Source organism: Centropristis striata, chromosome 11 (genome assembly GCF_030273125.1).
Source record: "Centropristis striata isolate RG_2023a ecotype Rhode Island chromosome 11, C.striata_1.0, whole genome shotgun sequence".
NCBI classification, from domain to species: domain Eukaryota; kingdom Metazoa; phylum Chordata; class Actinopteri; order Perciformes; family Serranidae; genus Centropristis; species Centropristis striata.
The window spans coordinates 1116355-1131099 of NC_081527.1; the positions used below are offsets into that span (position 1 = coordinate 1116355).

A 14745-nucleotide genomic window follows, 5' to 3' on the forward strand; every position below is an offset into this window, starting at 1 on the left:
AAAAACACTAAATTACCAAAAAATACACAAAATTATTAAAATAAAGACACAAAATTACCAAAAAAAAACAGAAAATTATTTAGAAAAAGAAACAAAATTACCAAAAAAAAGACACAAAATTACCCAAAAACAGTAATTAAAGGGACCTTCCAAACACAACACGGTAAAGTGCCATTCATATAAAACTCACATTAAACTTTCATATCAAGGTGGGGGCCACAAAATATCGTCACGAGGGCCACAATCGGCCCGCGGGCCGCCAGTTTGAGACCCCTGTCCTAGAGCATGTCTCTTGTAAATGGAACAAAGAACATGGACAAAATATGACAAAAGACAAAATCCGTCTGAACCAAACAACCGGTCGTTGTTTGAGGCCAACATCAGTGGACGGATGCTAAACTCGTTACATCTTTTCCTGTTTATTAAATAAATAAAACATAAACCGTTATCTGAACCCTCTGTCCCTGGAGGAGCAGCTCTGAGGAGGTACTCTGTGTCTCGATGGTGCTAGAAACCTGATTGTCCTTGACTAAACTGACTTGTACCTGAGCAAAGTCACCACAGTGTTTTCATATTCCTCCATGCCTCGTGGTGTATTTCTCTGGAATCACAGATTCAGAACCTGCTCCAGGAGAGCTCGATAAGGAACAGCACAACTTGGAAAAGCAATCAAAAGCCAAAAGGAAGCTGGAATCTCCAGCAAAGAGTCAACTTGTCAGAACAGGGAGTGAAAACACACTGAGCAGATATTTTATACGTTTCACAACAAACTAACACACTCTCAAACCAAGGTTATTATAGTTAACGAAAACTCACGAAATAACCAAAACTAGAATTGAAAAAACATTTTCGTTAACTGAAATAAAAATAAGTTTTTAAAGTTTTAAAAAAAATGATAACTAACTGAAACTGTTTTTTGTGGTTTCAAAACTAACTAAAACTAACTAAAATTATAGTGAAAATGTCCTTAGTTTTCGTTTTTTTGTCAACTTTTTCCATTCATAATTCAGTGATGCAACACATGGTGAATATGTTTACTGAGACTGGGATGTTTACGCTAGAACCACAATACAAAACACCCAGAACTGTAAGAGTTAATAACCTTATTGGGGCTGAGATGATAAACCAAAGGAAATAAAGACAAAAAATGTTATGACCTCTTTGAATCTGGCACCCAACACATAGCCCATTACAAAAAACTAAAACTAACATTAAAACTAATAAAAACTTAACTAAAACTAAGCATTTTCAAAAAATAAAAACTAAACTAAAACTAGAAAACTCACTCTAAAAACAAATTAAAACTAACTGAATTTGAAAACAAAAATTCACAACGAAATTAAAACTAAAACTAAAGAAAAATCAAAAACTATTATAACCTTGTCTCAAACACAACTCTGTCTCTTTAAAATGTTTCAAAAGATGTCTAAAAGCTCATTTAATTGCTGTTTTAAAATTCTAATTCACACTCAAATACACTTTTATAACATGTTCATTTTTGGTTTTTATTGCTTTTGTTATTGTCATTACCCCTAGCGACTATTTTTCAAAAAAGCTACTAGCGACAAATCTAGCCACTTTTTCTGGTGTTACTGGAAACTTTCAGAGACTCGAGTCGAAGCGGCCTGGTCCTCCTGCAGCAGTCTCTCCCAGCTGCAGTCACAGAGCCGGAGGGGATGTTAACCCCTCAGCGTCCAGTCTGCAAATCGTGCATGCGTGAAGTCGGTGCTGGATGGTTTACAGTCAGAGTCTCTTCTGGGTCCCTTTAGTCCAGGGGTCTCAAACTGGCGGCCCGCGGGCCAATTGTGGCCCTCGTGACGATATTTTGTGGCCCCCACCTTGATATGAAAGTTTAATGTGAGTCATTTTTTGTAGTTTTTTGGTCATTTTGTTTCTTTTTTAAGTAATTTAGTGTTTTTTCAGTCATTTTGTATCTTTTTTGTAAGTTTTTAGTCATTTTGTGTCTTTTTTAAATAATTGTGTATTTTTTGGTCATTTTGTCTCTTTTGTAATTTTGTGTATTTTTTAAGTAATTTTGTGTTTTTTCAGTAATTTTGTGTCTTTTTTCAGTAATTGTGTCTTTTTTTTGTCATTGTGTCTTTTTTTTGTCATTTTGTGTCTTTTTTTAGTCATTTTGTTTCCTTTTATGTAATTTTGTGTCTTTTTTGGTAATTATGTGTCTTTTTTTGGTAATTTTGTGTCTTTTTTTAGTAATTTTGTGTCTTTTTGTAATAATTTTTCATCTTTTTTTTGTAATTTTTCTGAATTTTTTTTGGTCATTTTGTTTCTTTTTTAAGTAATTTAGTATTTTTCCAGTCATTTTGTGTCTTTTTTGGTCATTTTGTGTCTTTTTAAAGTAATTTTGTGTCTTTTTGTGGTCATGTTTATACCGCCTCCAGCGGCCCCCAGGTAATTTGACTCTGAGACCCCTGCTTTAGTCAGTCCCAAGGCCGGATTAAGGAGGAGGGTTTTATTGTGACAGGAGACAGTAACTTGCAGTTCTAAACATATTTAGGATGTTTTTACTCACTTGTTGTCGTTATTCCTCTCTCCTACAGCGTCTATTAAAATTACAGGCACATGGTAAATTATGCAAATTAGGCGATAATGTCATTTAGCGACTTCTAGCGACTTTTTGGAGCCAATAGCTACTTTCCTTACTGAGGAGTTGGCAACACTGCTCATGGCCACACTGCAAAAAAAGAAAAGTTGGGTGAACTCAAAATTTCAAGGCAACAAACTTTGATAAAATTTCAAGTTGGACAATTCAACTAAATATTTTAAGTTTTGTTTTTGAGTTTGCTCAACTCTGAATTTCTCTGGCACGATTGTAACGCCGCTATGAAATGTCAGCTAATGTTGTGACCGCAATTTTGAGTTAGCATTGATACGCTACTGGCTACTCTTGTAGCTGTAACAAGCAGCGCCTCAGCATCAGTTATCTGCTAGCATCAGTTAGCCGCTAGCATCAGTTAGCAGCTAGCATCAGTTAGCCGCTAGCATCACTTAGCTGCTAGCTTTCGCTAATGGCCGAATTTCACAACAAAGAAATAAGAGTTATCAGAACTATTGTCCCTTGTTGTGAACCCCAACTTAAAGATATAAGTAACAACAACTCACCAACTTGTTTTTGAGCAGACAACTGGCTTCCTTTGTTGTGCTAACTTACATTATTGCTCTAAATGTCAATAATTTATATTTCCAAGTTTTACTAACTTAAATCACTGTTTTAGGCAAAAAATACAAGTTGGCTTTTTTGCAGTGCACGGACACAAAAAAAACCATCCATCTCCACCTCCTTTAGTGGATTTTTGCTATTACAACTTCGTACTACTCCTGCCTTTGCTCTAAAGAGACAACAGCCATCATAATAATAACTTTATTTATATATATATACATATATATATGTATATATCATATGTATGTATATCATCCCTGATGTATATCATCCCTGTGGCAGCAAGAGGTCCTCCTTTGGGAGATGTTGACATCATGGAGCTCATTTCCATGTTTGAAGACTCAACCAAATGTTGAACCACATCATGATTTTCTTCCCGTCAGTTTTAACAAACTTACTAAGAGAACTCAGACATTTTCAAGATAATCTGTAGAATCTGCACCCTACTGAGCGTTTAGAGATGTTTCTGATGGAGTGGCAGGGCCCCCGCTGAGCCCGTTTATCAGCACCAGGGACGGCTGAATTTTAAATCCTTAATTACAAACCAATTTGCAGCTCTTTCATCCAGCCTCCCTGGCTGGGAGACGGCTAACAGGAGCTACAATAGGTTAGCCTGGATCAGCTAACGGGGGAATGGATCAGCTAATGTCTGTGGAGCAGAGCATCACTTCCTGTACGCCAAGCCCCGCCTCCAATAAGTGGATTACAGTTATTACATGCATCATTATCAGTAATGGAGGAGGGGAGCAGGGGAGGCCGTCGCTGACTGCTGAGCTAAAAGAGTTAATGGTAAACACTTGAGAATGAAGCTTTAGTCTTCAGTAGTACAGGTCTTCCTCACTGCAGACAGTTTGACTTGATGACCAAAAAAGACACAAAATTACAAACAAAAAAGACACAAAATGACAGAAAAAACCCCTAAATTAATTAAAAAAGACACAAAATGACCAAAAAAGTAATGAAAAGGACCTTCCACACACAACACGGTAAAGTGCCATTCATATAAAACTCAAATTAAACTTTCTGTTCATAATTATTACGGCAAATGAAGTGTGTCTTTGAATATTCAAAAAATCACCAAATTTAGGACAATATTCAATCCCTTCCAAAATTTACATAAATCATTGGTTCCAGAAATGGGCGTGGCTTAATGACCTACTAGCGCCCCCTAGAATTGAGCCCCTAAAACAGGTTTGCCGTAGAGACACGAAATTTGGTCCATCCATGTATCATGGGAAGACGCACCAAAAAGTCTCAAGAAGCCATACCCAAAAATGAACAGGAAGTCGGCCATCTTGGATCGAAAATGGCGTTTTAGACGTTTTTCGCCATTTCCACGCCGCATACTTTAACAAACTCCTCCTACACATTTAATCCAATCGACTTCAGACTTGTTCAGGACCATCACAAGGCAGTGGAGGAGCCTGTTGTTAGGGCCCGAGCTCTAACAGTGGGAGGACCCTGTTGTTAGGGCCCGAGCTCTAACAGTGGGAGGACCCTGTTGTTAGGCCCCGAGCTCTAACAGTGGGAGGACCCTGTTGAAATTGGTCCGTTTATTATTAATACGGCAAATGAATTGTGTTTGGGCTTTATCATACTCCAAAACTCACCAACCTTGGGACAAAATTCAACCCCGTCCAAAATGTACGTATTTCATTGGTTCCAGAAATGGGCGTGGCTAAATGACCTACTAGCGCCCCCTAGAATTGAGCCCCTAAAACAGGTTTGCCGTAGAGACACGAAATTTGGTCCATCCATGTATCATGGGAAGACGCACCAAAAAGTCTCAAGAAGCCATACCCAAAAATGAACAGGAAGTTGGCCATCTTGGATCGAAAATGGCGTTTTAGACGTTTTTCGCCATTTCCATGCCGCATACTTTAACAAACTCCTCCTACACATTTAATCCAATCGACTTCGGACTTGTTCAGGACCATCACAAGGCAGTGGGAGGACCCTGTTGTTAGGGCCCGAGCTCTAACAGTGGGAGGACCCTATTGTTAGGTCCCGAGCTCTAACAGTGGGAGGACCCTGTTGTTAGGGCCCGAGCTCTAACAGTGGGAGGACCCTGTTGAAATTGGTCCGTTTATTATTGTTATTATTCTTTAATATTTTGGTCAATGCAGCGTGTTGCCAGATGTCATTGCCAGGCGACCCAACATGTTTTTTTTTAGCTAGAACCCCTGCTGTGATGTGATTAAAATGAATGAGGAGGCTTTTATGTATTATTTCTCGTTGGACGCATGACTAATGTCTAAACACGGCCTTGGGTGTTGGTCTAAAGCCTCACAGAGCGGCTGGGAAGGTAAACATTGCTGTTGTTTGCTGTTTTTCTGAAAACATGTTAGAGGATTTCTGGGCAGTGAAGTTTTTAATATTCCAACACCAACATGTGGAGCTGCCAACGGTTCCTGCTAGCTCCACTTTCTGCTGGGTGTTTGGGGCATTGGCTCTTTGTTCTCACGCTCTATTATTGATAAAAGGCTTTGCTTGAATGTTGTTTTTCTCCGCTCTGTTTCCATGATTTGAGCTCTCGTGGATGGAGAGCTGGTGGCTGCAGGTGTTCATGGAAACAGTGAAGGTCAGAGAGGAAGAAAAGGGGAAAATCTGCTAGAGACCTAAATGTTTCAAGAGCCATGTTGGGTTCTTCCATTCATAATGAAGCTGAATTTAAATGCATCATTTGAACCGAAAAATACACCAAAAAATATTAATTTATACATAAATAAGTACTTGTGGAAATGTGGACATGACTAAATAAATGACAAAAAATGTAAATTGACATACGTAGAAATAAATTAGTAAATAGATGAATAAATAAATAGATAATAAATGAATGAATAAATAAATACATTAATTAATAAATGAATAAATAAATTATAATTTATAAATAAATAAATTATAATTTATAAACAAATGCATGTGAAAATTTAAAATAACTGTAGAAATAACTAAATAAAAGTGTAGAAATAAATGAAAAATAAATAAATACAGAAATACCTAAAAATGTTAAAAATGTATTTCAACATATATTCATTTATTTATTATTATGGAGAAAAATGACATAAGTAGAAATAAATTTGTACATAGATGAATAGATAAATATATAATAAATAAATAAATACATTATATTTTTAAATAAATAAATAATAATTTATAAAGAAATGCATGTTAAAATGTAAAATAAATGTGGAAAAAAAATATTTTATTGTTTGTATTTATTTATCTTTTTTTATTTCAACATTTATTCATTTATTGATTTACTCATTTTTTCTACATATGTCATTTTCCATCCTTCAGACTATATTTGTGTTCTCCATTATGTGCACATGTTTGGCACTAAGTAAACACACGAGAGGTTATAAAACAGATGAAGCTCACTTGGTATTGCAGCTTTACAATTACAATCCTCTGACAGTTTCTCTGCTTTACTGTGATACAGATAAAGTTCTTCACGCCACAGAATCCTTTTAATTGGGCTGAGAATAAAGCATGTGTGCAGCCATGTGCAGAGGAAAGTGAATTATGGTCTGAGGTCAACGAAAAATTTCTAAAATGACATTTTCAAAATGTCGCTGCCTTCTTTTTCTCTTGTTTATCATAATGGGATAATGTCTCTCCGTTTCATCAACTGTAACCTCTCTCTCTCTCTCTCTCTCTCTCTCTCTCGCTCTCTCTCTCTCTTTCTCTCTCTCTTTGCATTTCCCCTTTTCCTTAATTTCTTTTCGTACGGTACAACTCCTGTGGTGATGGCAGTGGAGAGTGCAAAAGCATCAAAAAGTTTGAGATCAATGGGAATATGGAAAGAAAATGGATTTATGTTTGTGGAAACACCACAATAAACAATGAGATGTATATGTTTGAGGTTTCAACACATTCACACCAAAACATTCGTATTGATTCATCGTCCAAAGGAGAACTCTGACTTTCTCTCAGGAGAACATGGACAGCAGGAAAATTTCCTCTGGGGAAATTCTGACTGCCGGTGTGTGTACACTATGATGAGATTCTTCAGAGATTTATAACAATTAATACTAGTAATGTTATAATAATGTATTACATACAAGGAGCACACCTACAACAAGCATTCCTTTACAAGTATTTATTTATACAGCAACCTATGACCTTTAACCTCAAAATATGTGTGTGTGTGTGTGTGTGTGTGTGTGTGTGTGTGTGTGTGTGTTTGAAAACATGTGTATCTGGACGAGTGTGCACGCTTACGCCTGCATTCGTGTGTGTGTAACGAAAATCGCATAAAGTAACATGTGTGTGTGTGTGTGTGTGTGTGTGTGGTGTGTGTGTGTGTGAGTGTGTGTGTGTGTGTGTGTGTGTGTGTGTGTGTGTGTGTGTGTGAAGCATGTGTATCTGGAGGAGTGTGCACGCTTACATGCTTGTGTGTGTGTGTGTATGCATCTGTAACTGTAATCACATCAAAGGATCAAAGGCAATCAAAGCAATCAACAGAATTAACTGCCACTGTACAATGTTCCTGTACTGTGGCAGCAGCCAGAGGTGGACAGACTGGAATTTCTGGCCTCGAACAGAAATAATTTTTGGCAAAACCATAATACCTATCATTGATCCGACTTCACTTTGAGCGTCCTGAGTTCTTCCTGAACGTCTACATATGTTTTTTGTTGAAGAAAAAAATGAAAAATAGCTTTGTTAGAGCGATCTAAAAAAACTGTTACATCTCCCTTTTTCAGAAATCGTCCTGCGTTTTTAATATGGGAGCCAATGAGGCTGTTGGTGGTGTTGGTGGATCATCTGTGCATCCTACGCCCAAACTATAACTCTGACAGCTTTACCAGAGGATTGTGAGGGAGAAGACTAATTTTGCTACGTTTCTATGTATAAATTATTTCTGTAGAGTGGAATTTGCGGCCTGGAGCGCAGTTTTCAAATTTATTTTTTGACAGTTTTTTCTCTCCCTCTACACTCTGGCGATGATGTCACACACTGTGACACGAACATTCCGTGCAATACACACCCATTATAATCTCAGAATTTCTCCAAAAATGATCATGGTCATTGAACAGGGATTGATAAAAAACTATATGACCTATCGAAACATGGATTAATACACCGATACACAAGACTTGTGTCTATTGTTTAAAGTTTAAATGGAGTCTCTAGGTGAAATTATGCCGGAGAAGTAGACGTTTAAAAATCCCCAATTATTGTTCTTTTTCGGCCGTCCCATTCATTTCAATGCAAAATTTTGGACAGTTTTTCGCGACATAAGTCGTATTCTGTAGAGAAAAGTAATAGCACTCAGATCAAAACACACGTTTTCATATATAATTTGTCATTTGACTAGAAGCGGGACTAAATCGGTCCGGAAGAGGAAGAAGAAAAAATCCACATTATAACAGTAGTGCTGGGTGCGATGGCCCCGCGGCCCTAATAAGATCATGGAGCTTGTTAGACAAACGGTCACTCCTTTAACATTTATTCCTCAGTTGCAACTTTTTTTTTGTTTGGCTCATTCAACTTGGTGATAAACATGAAAACCATTCAAACTAAAGTCACCAGGGTTTTTTTAACTGGCAGCCTCAGTGTTTATAATGTCACATAGAGAAATATTCTCCTGCTGCTGGTAGAACGATGGTGTTAATAGACCTGTTTCCTGTTTATTCCTGTGTTAAAGGGGTAAGACGTGACTCACCGCGGGTGTTGCTGGAGAGGCGTTTGCGTTGGCTGGTGGACGTGTTGTGAGGCAGCAGCGTGTTCTGCTGGTGGTTGCTGTCGATGGGGCTGGTGGCGATGATGTTGTCCTTGTATTTGTTCATCAGGGCCAGCTTGGTGTTGTCACTCACTGTGGACGAGTGGGACATGATTACAATAAAACCAGCACTAAAAGCTTTCTGTCTCTGATGAGGAAGAAGCTCCACTTTGGGTTAAAATGATGTTGTTTTTGGCTTCATGTGGAGAGACTTCAAACCAAACTATGGCACACAGAAAGTATAGAAATGCTCAGAAACACCTCGTTTACTGGGAGAAAAGTCAAACAGCTTTACAATTAAAGAGCTGCTGGCATGGAATTAAAACTCATTAAGGGAATATGCATTTAACTCCATGGAGTCTTATAGGGCTATTTTGTCTATTTTGGAATCCTTTTCACGTCTTTCTGTGTCTTTGTAAGTCATTTTGTGTCTGTTGTTGTGTCTCTTTTAGTTATTTTTTTCTTTTTTTGGTCATTTTGTGTCTTTTTTTTGTGTCTTTTTGTGTCGTCTATGGTTTTTTTTTTGGGTTATTCTTTCTTCTCATTTTGTGTCTGTTTTGGTCATTTGTGTCTTTTTTGGTCATTTTGTGTCTGTTGTGTCTTTTTTGTGTCTTTTTTGGTCATTTTGTGTCTTTTTTGTCATTTTGTGACTTTTTTTGGTCTGCTTTGTTTTTACATCTAGCTGTGATGAAGAAGCCATGCTTTGGTGCTTTTGGAGACTAGTTTGTTGAGCTTGTCATTAATCAGCTACAGCTGTATTATGTCACATTAGCATGCTAATAAGCTAAATGAAGATGGTGAGCATGGTAAACATCATGCATTTTTAGCCCTGTCATTGTGAGCATGTTAGCATTAGCCCAGAGCAGAGTGTGCCTGTGTTGAGCCTACAGAGCCTCCAGCATGGCTGCAGGCTGCAGGTCTTGTTTGTCTGTGATTCCAGACAGAAACTGTGTCTGCACAACCTCCGGGGAGAACAGAGCTTCAACAGAAAGAGCACTGAAATTAAGACAAAAACTGCCAAACCTTGACAAAAACCTTCACAATAATACAGTCATGGAAAAAATAAATATTAGAACATTGATTTATTCAGTTTCTTGTTCATTTTAATGTCTAGTTCAACTAAAGGTTCATTTGTTTGTACAAATATAATGATAACAACAAAAATAGCTGATAAGAGTTTAATTTAAGAACTGATATCTAGACATTTAACATGGCTATATTGATATTGATTTTTGTTATTATCAAGAATGTTTCCACAACTGTAGATGTGAAAATGACCAAAAAAGACACAAAATGACCAAAATAGATGTAAAAATGACCAAAAAATTACACAAAGTTATCAAAATAGAAACAAACTGAGCAAAAAATAGATTTAAAAATTACAAAAAAAAAACACAAAATGAGAAAAAAAGATGCAAAAATGACCTAAAAAGGACACTAAATTATCATAATAGAAAAAAATTGAGCAGAAAAATTGATTTAAAAATAATCAAAAGACACAGAATGACAAAAAAATGACAAAAGAATATCGAGAAAGAAACAAATTGAGCAGAAAATAGATTTAAAAACTACAAAACATTTTTGAAAAAGAAACAAATTGCGCATTTATCAGCTATTTTTGTTGTTGTCATTATATTTGTCCAAACAAATGTCCCTTTAGTTGTACCAGGCATTAAAATGAACAAATGCAATGGAGAAAACAAGGTGGTCAAATATGTTTTTCCATGACTGTATAAAAAAAGACTTTACTTAGGACACAGAAAAAAGTCCATAGCAAACTGAATCAAACAGACAATATATTCAAACACACAGCAGCAGTACATATGCAACTTCATATCAAAAAGAATAAATCAGCAAAGTGCAGCCACATACTAACTCCAGCAGCATCTGGATGAAAAGCTGACAGAGCTCAACTCAAGGTTGACCAAGGCCTCAAAAAACGTTTTCACAGACACACAGTCGCACATTGAATGCAGAGTTTCCATCAGGATAGCATGGGGGTAAAGGGTTGTTTGTCCCCTGGATGGTGGTAGAAAGTATAAAAAAACTGCAAAACAAGCTTTGTAACAAGTGTTTCCACAGGATTCTCTGAGAACATTTTTGTCCTAAAAGCCTAAATTTGGTGCATTTTGCACATTCTAATGCCACTATTCCATTTTAATCATTGCATATTTTAATGAATTATTGTTAAGGAGAATAAGGGTTCTTTTATGTTTTATTAAAGGTGTCTTATTTGACAGTCTTCTTGTAAATCTGTGGTGGAAACTGCTAACACATCCATGTGCTCTTATTTTGAAAGCTGACTGCAGCTACAGAATGAATACAGGTGCGTCAGTGTCTCCAAAAAAAAAAAAAAATACAAAAGACCAATTTTAAAAAGGAGGCGGGTCTGGGGGCATACTCCCCCTGAGAAATATTTGCACTAAAAGCATACATTTGGTGCCTTTTGCACATTCTAATCCAACTATTCCATTTTTTGTGCCTCATGTACAGACTTGACTGTTATTTATCCATATTTTCCACTATGCCACTTCCTGAGCGACCTCTGCAGAGCGTTATATTGTGTCTTTTTGTGTCTTCTTTTAGTCATTTTGTGTATTTTTGTGTCGTTTTTTTAGTAATTTCGTGTCATTTTTTTGTCATTTCGTGTCTTCTTTTAGTCATTCTGTGTCTGTAAACGGCAGCTTGGAGGCGGCCCAGGTTCTATCCACTTGATTTAGAAGATTTCTTATTATGGCAAAGCACAACAACTAAATCATGGTGGAAGTTTAAGAAGCAGCCATTGTTATAGGCCTCGTGTACAGACTTGACTTTTATTTATCCATATTTTCCACCATGCCACTTCCTGAGCGTCCTCTGCAGAGCTTTATATTGTTCAGTATTCGTTGCATGAGCAGCTGGCTGCGTTTTCCTTTCCTCCACTCCATCGTATTAACCATCTTAAATGCATAATGCACAGGATGACTCTGCTGCCATCACCTCTGGGCTCGAGCTGTTTGGATTTTTATAAGAACACGGTGTGAGAGCGCCGTCGCCGTAACCGATCTCCTGATGAATCGGAGCGGTGAACGTGCTGCTAATTGAAATTCAGAAGCTTTACCTTCATCAAACCTGCTGCACTTCATACAGTCATCCTCATGGGAGCGGCCACTCATTATGAAAAATAGATCTTCTTGGAGAAATTCTTGGCAGGCACGAAAAGCCTTTTGATAACTTCAAGTGTGAGGAATATAAACTCTATGAAAGAATACCTGCAGTCTGATATTTATATGTGGTCTCCATCAGTCCCATAACTAATGTTCATACTCTGATTATGAAAAATGCTGAACAAGTGCCTCATTTGTATTTGCTGCCCATTTTTATAAAAGTGTTTCTGACAAAGAAACGTTTGCGAAACTTCATTTTACTTCTCTATCATTTTCGGTCTAAAATCATTTAGATGATTACTTCGCACCTATATGAGAAAATTACATATTTCAAAATATTTAATTATAAATCCAATTACTTCCGTTTGTTTTCACGCTGATTATCTAAATTATTGCAACAGTGTTAATGTAATTGTACTGTTCCCTGCTTAGAAAACAATTCACACAGCCCAAATGTAACCTCTTAGACATAGTGTGTTATTACTTTGTTTTTATTAAAAAATCTATAGCTGTGTAGGAGGATTAGAAATAAGGTTATTAAGGAGATAAGTGAAAGCTTCCACCACGGAATCTACTTTGTCATTTAAAACCATTTAGAAAAGTTTTGTTGGCACAAAAGAAATTCACTAAACTCCTGGTTTATTCCAACCGAGTACATTAATTAATCAAACTCTATGCTGACGATGCATTAATTAGCAATATTTCTGTTATCTCCATATACCTTAACTCTATGGAGTCATACAGGGCTATTTAGTCCATTTTTTAATCCTTTTCATGTCCTTCCGTGTCTTTGTAAGTCATTTTGTGTCTTTTTTGTTGTTGTTATTTTGTCTTTTTTTGTCATTTTGTGTCTTCTTTGTTTTTTTTGGTCATTCTGTATTCTCATTTTGTGTCTTCTTTGGGGTTTTTTTTTGGTCATTCTGTCTTCTAATTTTGGTCATTTTGTGTCTTTTTTGGTCATTTTGTGTCTTTTTTGGTCATTTTGTGTCTTTTTTTTGTCATTTTGTGTCTTTTTTGGTCATTTTGTGTCCTTTTTAGTCCTTTAGTCCAACATAAAATGTGATTTTGAATCTTTTTTTTAACTTTCAAAACACTCTTTATTGAGCATGAGCTCAATAAAGAATTGTAAATGTGTCAGATGTGACCAAAGGTGTCAAATCTACCATATAAGAGGGTTCCATCCAGTTCTATCATTTGATACTAAATCTATTTGAGCTTGTCTCCAGTTTTACTTGGTATATCATCATCAAACTGAAACTGGCCTCATGGAGTTTACAGCCAGAACTTTAGAGGTAAATGTACAGTAGGGCTCCACGCTGCTTTGTTTTCTAGTCTGATGGAGGCAACAAGTCTGGATTATTTGGAGCTTTTGGAGACTCTAGAGGGTTAATGAATGAAGACAGTAATAACTAATTTGTCTGGCCATTTAGGAGCAGCAAGTTGTTGTGGTTGCAAAAACAATCTATTTACACATCTAGCAGATAAACAGCAACACAAGCTATCACTTGCAGTCATGTCTGTTGCAGCTGAACACAAGTGAAACTACATCACAGCAGAAAGATTCTAAAATGTTCTATAGAAGGGTTGGGCTTCCGTAAAGAATTTTAAACCAGTTTGATATGAAGCCAAAAAACACAGGGCCGGACTGCTGTACCAAAGTTTACCACTAGGTGTCACAGTGACTCAGCAGCTGCTCCAGAGTGGAACATAATGAGACCGATGACTCCAGTCTACTGACAGCAGATCAGTGGTGAAGCTGCAACATTGTTGCATTCTTTATTTGGTTTACTCTGTTTCCACACAGAGATTTATCAGTAAGCATTGTAAACAAAAGTCATGCTGTTGATGCTGTCCTTCGTCTGTTGGACACAATATGTGAGGGGAAGAGCTGCCAAAGCAAATCCTGGACTTTAATGTATTGTTGGTGGAGTTTTTCCACATTCATTGATCAGCTGTGCAATTGAATCCATCAGCTACTAAGTCATTTGAAGACTTATCTTGATCAGGACATTTACTTCATCATTAGACCACGTCTGTCCTGGAGACATTTTTAAGTCTGCTTCTACCGAACTGCTTTCATTCTTTGGTTCGGACTGCGTTCTCACCTGCAGCAAACCATGTTTTATTGCAAAAAAAGGTTACTTTTTACCATATAAGTTATCTCTCTCTCTCTCTCTCTGTCTCTCTCTATCTCTCTCTCTCTCTCTGTCGACTGCATCTACCTACTCTATGGATAGACACAGATATATTGAAATATATAGGTCTCACTCGCCGAAACACCCCTAATTTGAATATGAGCCGTCCGGAGCTGACTTTTGTCTGGACTTTTTTAGTCCCTGTAGAAGAGCAGGGTCTTTTTTCTTCCCTGAAAACAGCCTTGTAAAAGCAGGCAAAGCAGTCTTCTCAACTTAGCGACTTTGTTGCTATATTTAGCGACTTTCCAGACCCCCTTAATTCACAATCACTATGTTTATGATCAGCTGAGACTCTGTGCATAATTAGCCATGCTGCTTTGTTTATGATCAGCTGCAGACGTTGTGCACAGTTAGCGATGGTGAAAACCAAAGCGTGGCCTGAGACTTTAGAGAGGGCGTGGCCTACTCTATGGATATAGACAGATATATACACTACTGGTCAAAAGTTTTAGAACACACCAACTTTTCCAGAATTTAATTGAAAATAATGCAGTTTAT

General features: G+C 37.1%; 1 protein-coding gene across 4 annotated transcripts in view; it reads right to left on the reverse strand.

Moving 5' to 3' along the window:
- Window positions 1-14745, reverse strand: part of astn1 (astrotactin 1) — a 679871-nt gene that overhangs the window by 495569 nt on the left and 169557 nt on the right. For all 4 annotated transcript variants that reach the window (XM_059344320.1, XM_059344318.1, XM_059344319.1 and 1 more), the window contains exon 5: window positions 8850-8999. In XM_059344320.1, the coding sequence (XP_059200303.1) occupies window positions 8850-8999 (150 nt within the window). The remainder of the gene's footprint in view (window positions 1-8849; window positions 9000-14745) is intronic.